The sequence below is a fragment of the Colobus angolensis genome, unplaced genomic scaffold (genome assembly GCF_000951035.1).
Source record: "Colobus angolensis palliatus isolate OR3802 unplaced genomic scaffold, Cang.pa_1.0 Scaffold1, whole genome shotgun sequence".
Classification (NCBI taxonomy): domain Eukaryota; kingdom Metazoa; phylum Chordata; class Mammalia; order Primates; family Cercopithecidae; genus Colobus; species Colobus angolensis.
The window spans coordinates 17,535,398-17,543,335 of NW_012110918.1; the positions used below are offsets into that span (position 1 = coordinate 17,535,398).

The 7,938-nt window shown below is 58.0% G+C and overlaps 1 protein-coding gene across 4 annotated transcripts in view; it reads right to left on the reverse strand.

Moving 5' to 3' along the window:
* Positions 1–7,938, reverse strand: part of CEP131 (centrosomal protein 131kDa) — a 29,599-nt gene that overhangs the window by 13,459 nt on the left and 8,202 nt on the right. For all 4 annotated transcript variants that reach the window (XM_011959431.1, XM_011959290.1, XM_011959361.1 and 1 more), the window contains exons 2-5: positions 5,312–5,406; positions 2,849–2,963; positions 2,468–2,595; positions 126–239 (exon numbers count right to left, since the gene is read on the reverse strand). In XM_011959431.1, coding sequence (XP_011814821.1) covers positions 126–239; positions 2,468–2,595; positions 2,849–2,963; positions 5,312–5,406 — 452 coding nt within the window. The remainder of the gene's footprint in view (positions 1–125; positions 240–2,467; positions 2,596–2,848; positions 2,964–5,311; positions 5,407–7,938) is intronic.

Here is a 7,938-nt window from a genome sequence, read left to right on the forward strand (position 1 = left end):
GCCGAGGTCGGACCCCGTGTGCACTGACCGCGTGCCCTGGCCGAGGTCTGACCCCGTGTGCACTGACCGCGTGCCCTGGCCGAGGTCGGACCCCGCAGCCCCGTGGCCTCCCCGGAAGACCTTACTTGAGGGAGGGGGCGGTCTGGTTGGAGCTCTTGAGCGGGGGTGCCCTCTCCGAGGGGGTGTAGTGGTTGTGCACCATGGTGGTGACGCAGTTGCCCATGGCTCCCTTGTTGCTCCTGCCAGGCCGGAAGAGAGACAGGAATGGTCAGGCCTCCAGAGGGGACGCCTGAGATCTCAGAGCCACACTCGCAACACGGGCTGGGCGGGGACAGAGGCCTTCAGTGCTTGCCACGTTCTGGCAGCAGCGTCGTCCGGTGTCCCCAGGCCCCTTCCACAGCCTGCGCCCTGATGATGGGGTCCCTCCCAGGATAGGAAAGCTCAACCTAGGGGCTCCTGCGGGGCAGGGGATAGAATCAAGGCGTGAACGCCGGATGTGCCCAAGACAGGGGGAGCCGCTCAGGCCAGCAGCTCACCATCAGCTTCCAGAGCAGACTCACAGAAGCGAGCCCCATCCCACACAATGGACGGAAGCCACGCTCCGCCTCTGCCCTCCACAGCCCCACAGGACGGAAGCCACGCTCCGCCTCTGCCCTCCACAGACCCACAGGACGGAAGCCACGCTCCGCCTCTGCCCTCCACAGCCCCACTCGAAGGAGCGGGGACAGGACCAATACCGAGGCCGACAGGGGGGACGGGGAGACTGCAGGAAAGGGGCATCTGCAGACCCGGAGGATTAGAAACAGAAGGGCCAGCAGAGAGCAACTGGGATGCAAGGGAGGGTCCAGGGATTGTGGGGAGGGCGGGCGAGCAGCTGGCAGGTCCCGTACCCCCAGGGAGGCACACGGTTCTCCCACAGGCATGGACAGGCTCTGAGGCAAAGGGGACAATTGCTTGGCAAAGCCCCTTCCTCACTTGTGTCGCTAGCATCCACCCTGCCCTCCCCAACTGGCCCTGCGGGTGGGGCAGAAGTGGGTGATTCACCCAGGACAGATGCCGCCACCCCTACCCAGCAGTGCAACCGGGCAGCTAGGACTCGAACCCTGGGGTGGGCTGGGGGTTTGTCTCTGGAGAGACTCAGCCTGCGACAAGGGTCCCACAGACACTAGTAGGTGGGGATACCCAACAATGCCCTGCTCTCTGCGCAAGTGCCCCGAGGTGAAGCCACCAGGCGACAGGCTTCCAGCTAACTCCTAGGACCTCCCTTTTAATAAGAACCAGCAAGACACCTGGGCAAAGACCAACATGTCAGGGGCCCAAAACCAAACCAACAGAACATGATGGGAATGAGGGCAAGCAGAGAGCAGAGCACTGCACGCAACCTGTGCTTGGCACCAGCCTGCACCCAGCACCAGCCCGCACCTGCACCGGCCCGCACTGGGCACCAGCCCATGCCTGGCACCAGCCTGGCCTGCACCTGGCACCAGCCCGCACTCACAAACGTTCAACAGCTGGTTCTCAGAGCGGGGCTGATTTGCCAATTTGGGTGGTATGAATATTCCTACCAGGACTGAGTTTGAGCTGCTCAGGAATGAGCAGCATGTCATGTATTCATAAATGTTTTCAAGAAAACTCTAGATGACCGGGGTGGTGGCTCACGCCTGTAATCCCAACACTTTGGGAGGCCAAGGCGGCTGGATCATGAGGTCAGGAGATCAAGACCATCCCAGGGAACACGGTGAAACCCTGTCTCTACTAAAAAAAAATACAAAAATTAGTTGGGCGTGGTGGCACATGCCTATAATCTCAGCTACTGGGAGGCTGAGGCTGGAGAATCGCTTGAACCAGGGAGTCAGAAGTTGCAGTGAGCCGAGATTGCGCCACTGCACTCCAGTCCGGTGACAGAGCAAGACTCCGTCTCAAAAAAAAAAAGAAAAAAAAAAAGGCAAGACTTCTTCCTGTGCCAACCCTGGCGAATAACCACACGGTCTCTCCCCTGAGACTATTCCTTTGGCAAAGACTCTAAATGCCAGAGGAATAATGTGTCCCCAATCCCTTCCACTCATGGGTCCTCTGAGGCCTAGCCCAAGGAGCCCACACTCTCCTTCAAGGCTCAGAGGCAGCTGCCTGGAGTCCATTTATTTTGGGGCTTCCCTAGGCCCCCTACAAGCCTCCTCGGCCAAGGCCCCTCCCCAGGCCCCACCCTCTCAGCCCCATGTGAGCCTCCCCATGGCCTGAAACGCTGTAAGAGCAAAGCCTGGGCCAAGAGCCCCTTATGTGCAAGACGCCACCTGGCAGCCTCCTGCCTGTGCCCCTGGGAATCAGAGCCATTCTTTCACTCACTCACTCATTCATTCATTCATTCCAAAGCACTCGGAACCAGCCATAAACAAGACAGAGACACACACAGTCTCCACTCCAGGAGCCTCCCACTGGTGCACGTCGTGGGCACCTGCACAGGTCGTACCTGTTGTTAGCAGTGAAGCTGGGGGCCAGGGCCACGGTGCATTCTTTCCTCCGCGGGCCCGCCGGTGAGTCAAGGGCACTGGCACTCCGGGCATTGGGTGGCAAGGTGAAGCCCCGGGGCTGGTCATCCTGTCAGACAGCTCAGCCCATGACACCGCCCGCACACACCCAGACACCCCGTCCCTTCCTTGCCTCTCCCACAAACGGGAGGAGCCCCTGACTTCCCACACAGGCAGGTAGATATCCCAGGGTCTGCCATGTGAGATGTAAGCTCAACACCCTCCCTGCAGTGCCCTTTTGCAAAAGCAGTGAAAACAAATTAGGAACCAGGCCACAATCCCATCACAGAGACCAGGACGCGCGGCCGCACGCACCACCTTACCAGGACGTTCCAGGTGGCTCCCTTCTCGCCGGGGGCTGTGCTCAGGCTGGCTGGCCTCTTTTTCCCACCGGGACTGCCCTCGAAGAGCGTCAGGAAGTCCGTGGGCTCCGCTGGCCTGCATCAGAGAGAAGGCGGCACACAAGGAAAGAGTCACCAGCCAGGAAGCCGATGCTAGGCACACAGACCAGGCAGGTCCCGCGAGGACAGAGGGGCCGACGGACTAGCAGCAACTCTGTTTCCAGGCCCAAAGCCCCGATCTGAACACCGTGGCTGGCCAGGGTTCCTCAGTGGAGCTGGGCGTTTCTGTCAGAAGCCCCTGGGAGCTTCATCAGTCACACTGATCACAGCTTCTGGAGACAAGGGACTTATTTGTTTTTTATTTTTTCTTTCTTTCTTTTCTTTTTTTTTAAAAATGTTAGTAGAGACAGGGTTTTGGCTATGTTGCGCAGGCTGGTCTCGAACTCCTGGGCTCAAGAGATCCTCTCACATCAGCCACCCAGAGTGCTGGGATTGCAGGTGTGAGCCTGTGCACCCAGCTGCCCGCCGAGGGCCTTAAATCCCGTGGCTGCCTCTGCTGTCACCCTCTTCCCCGTGAACAAGGAGCCACACATGCTGCTGCTCAGAGCAGAAGGGGAAGCACAGCTGCAAGGCATGGGCTGGTGGCCAGTCCCCACTGCCACCCTGCCCCATGGGAGGCCACAGCGGCACCAAACACAACTCATCAGTTGGGATCAAAACCGTGGCCTGGCTGAGGGTGGTGACACACCACACACCACACCACACACCACACACCACACACCACACACATACACTACATACACCATGTAACATGCCGCACACCACACACCACACACACAACATGACACACACCACACACACAACACACACATACACTACATACACCACGTAACACACCACACACCACACACCAAACACACCACACACACCACACACATACACTACATATACCACGTAACACACCACACACCACACACCAAACACACCACACACACCACACGCCACACACACCACACCACACACCACACACATACACTACATACACCACGTAACACACCATACACACCACACACCACACACACAACACACACATACACATACACACACCACACACATACCACACACACAACACACACACCACACACACCACATAACACACACACCACACACATACCACATACACACACCATACACACCACACACACCACATAACACACATACACTACATACACCACGTAACATGCCACACACCACACACCACACACACAACACAGCACACACCATACACACCACACAAACACACACACCACACACATACCACATACATACAACATACACACCACACACTACACACCACACACAACCACATACCACATATACCACACGGCACACCACATACACACCACACACCACACACCACATACCACACCACACTACACACCACACACAACCACATACCACATATACCACACGGCACACCACATACACACCACACACCACACACCACATACCACACCACACTACACACCACACACATCCACTACACACCATACACACCACACACACACCACAAACCACACACAGACCACATACCACATACACCATACCACACACAAACCACACACCACACACCACATACCATACACACCACACACCCACACACCAGCCGTCCTTGGCAGTCCCTTGCTTGGTGGGACTCCATGAAGCCAGTTCCTGAGCTGAGAGCGGCTCCTGGAGGCTGCGCTGGACGGGGCGTGGTGGCCGCTGTTCTTGGTCTTCCCAGGAAGGGGCCACCAGGGCCCTTGGTGGCCCAGAACTCAGCCTTCACTAGATCCACGGCCCGGCGGGAGCACCCTGCTCGCTTAGGGACAATGCCTAGTGGGAGGTGGTGCCAGGGCCTCGTCTACCACTCTGGGCTACAGGATGTCCTCCCTGGAGGCTGCTGGCCACCACCGGCTCCACTCCCCACAACACCCCCACTGGGGCCATCGAGGCAGCTCCTCCCCAGCCCGCTGGTTTGGAGGCCACGAGAGACAGCGGCAGAGTTTAAGTGGGCAAAGGTGGGAACAGGGGCTCAAAGTGTGGGGGGTTCAGAAGGGTCACAGTGCTGCCCTCTCTCGCAAATGACAGCTTTTGCCATTCAGAGGGCAGGTGGAAGGGTTTCAGCGCAGCCCTCAGGCAGGGTCTCAGAAGCCGCAGGGACAGCCAGGAGGAAGGGAAGGATGCGGTGCCGGAGAGTGTCTGCCTCGGGCCTCCCATCCCAACGCGAGAGGAGGCCTGGGACACAAAGCTGACCCGTGACGTCACTCCAGGCCTCGCTAGCCAGCAAGAGCCCAGGACCCAGGAGGCTGGAGGAAGGGCAGAGCAGAGGCAAGGAGGAGCAGGCTGGGGGATACCTGAGGTCCCTGGAGGGTACCAGGGTTATCCAAGGGCCTTGGGGGTTACCTGGGGGAGCCGCTCCGAGGCTGGCTGACCTGTGTGGTGCTGTTGGATCTTCTAAGGTTGTTGATGGCCCGGGATCCCCCAGGCCCTGTGGCCTCCTGCGAAAAGGGAGAAAACAATTAAGCAGCAAAGGTTCACTCACCAGTTCGCTCAGCCTCCGCCTGCTTTGGAGAAATGCAGTCAGAGAACAGAGGGGTGGCCCTAGGGGTACAGGTGGCCCAGGTGGCCCCAAAGGCAGTGGGTGGTCAGAGGGGCAGGAATGCTAGACAGCAGGGCAGCAGGAGGGGGGCTGAGGCCTGACCTCTAAGAGCCTCCCTGGCCCCGCATCAAGCAGGAGCCATTCACCCCTGGCAAAGGGAGGGCGGGAAGGGAGCTGCTCACTGTCACACACTGTCACCCACCAGCTCCCAGGAACCGCGAGCTCCCACCTTCCGTGGATGAGAACCTCTGGGGACCCTTCAGCCCGCGGTCTCCTCCATCAGCAGGGAGGGCACCCAGAGCGACTCTGTGGGGTCACGACGAGGACTAAGGAGACGCACCGCGACCAGGCACTATAGCACCCGGGAGTGAGTGCAGCCAACGGCTCGGTGGTTCCAGGTCCGTGGAAAGGGGCGGAGGGGCACAGGGGACGAAGGGAAGGTTGCGCAGCAGACGCTAAGCGAGGATCACAGTGCTCGGAGAAGCAGCACTTGGGGAAGCGGCGCTCGAGGAAGTGGCACTCGGGGGTACCTTACGCTGCGCTCCCTGACTTTCCCGTAGGCTTAAAAACCCTCCAAATCGGCTGGATGTGGTAGCTCACGCCTGTAATCCCAGCACTTTGGGAGGCCGGGTGGGTGGATTACGAGGTCAAGAGATGGAGACTGTCGGGCGCAGTGGCTCACGCCTGTAATCCCAGCACTTTGGGAGGCTGAGGCGGGTGGATCACGAGGTCAGGAGTTCAAGACCATCCTGGCTAACACAGTGAAACTCCATCTCTACTAAAAATACAAAAATTAGCTGGGCGTGGTGGCGGGTGCCTGCAGTCCCAGCTACTCAGCAGGCTGAGGCAGGGGAATTGCTTAAACCTGAGAGGCGGAGGTTGCAGTGAGCCGAGACTGCACCACGACACTTCAGCCTGGAGACAGAGCGAGACTCTGTCAGAAAATAAAACAAAACAAAAAATACAAAAACCCTCCAAATCACACATTTCGGGGGAAAGGGCTCACAGTCCAGTGGGAAACGGCCTGGGGAACACCACCAGATGCCACTGGATGCCACACCCACCAGTGACATCGATCCTGGCCAGGTGCCCACGCCACCACAGGATGGGACCTCGGGTCTCCAGTTTCCCAGGAAAAGAGACCTATGAACTTTCAGATTTATTTTTAAATCTGAATCTTTAAGCTGAAAACAAACAACCCAACCAAAAAAAGACCGAAAAAAAAAAAAGCTCCAGGAAAGCAGCCACACACGGATCCCACCAGGAAAGCAGATACACACGGATCCCACCAGGAAAGCAGCCACACACGGATCCCACCAGGACACCCAATCATTTGTTACGGGCATTTCTTGGTCAGGAAACCGTGGTCTAAAATAGCTGAACAGCAAGTGCAGGCAGGGAGCCCAGCTCGGCAGCAGCAGAGCCGGTTAAAGGAGGCCAGGCAGAGGCCGTTGCGAGGTCTCGGGGTGGAAATCCCATAAGCACTTGGGCGCCACCACTCTTCCAAGGCTTGGTCACACCTTCCAGACCAGGCTACAGACAGTGACTATCAGGGAGCAAGCTAACGCCCAATAAAAGACACAGCCCGCCACCTTGTTCTCCACACTGGGGCTGCAGAGACCCTGTGCAATTCCTCATTCAATCCCTCCTGGGCTGTGCTCCCGGGGCCCAAAGCTGGGCGCTGGAAAGGTGTTCGGGAGGTCAGAAGGCAAGGTGCGGGGAGCACAATAGCAGGAGAGGAAGGGCCCCATGGAGGCTTCCATCCTTCTGGGAAAAACAAGATGCCTTCTGGGAAGCCTGAGCAGCGCCCATCGGACAGCAGGTGCCCAAAAAAAGGACCTGAAAAGGGGTCAGTGAGGAGAGGACTGACCAGATGCTGAGCACAGGCTTGGTGAGCTGGAGGCTGCTGGAGGGGCTGAGAGAGGCAGAAGGGGCAGCAGGCAGAAGCCACCTATGAGACAGGGCCTGCAAGCCCTCCACCCCTGGGAGACGGACTCCAAGCCCTGGGAATGTTCCACCTGAAGAAAGTGTCTTTGTTTACCAGGGGCCTTGGGCCAGCCTGAGGGTCTAAATATGTGATTTGTGGCCAGGAATGGTGGCTCATGCCTACAATCCCAACACTTCAGGAGGCCAAGGCGGGTGAATCGCTTGATCCCAGTAGTTCAAGCCCAGCCTGGGCAACATGGTGAAATCCTATCTCTATAAAATATTAAAAAATTAGCCAGACATGGTGGCATGCACCTGTAGTCCCAGCTGCTCTGGAGGCTGAGGTGGGAGGATCACTTGAGCCCAGGAGTTAAAGGCTGGAGTGAGCTATGATAGTGTCACTGCCCTCCAACCTGGGAAACACAGTGACACCCTGTCTCTGAAAGAAAAAAAAAAAGGCTGGGCGCGGTGGCTCACGCCTGTAATCCCAGCACTTTGGGAGGCC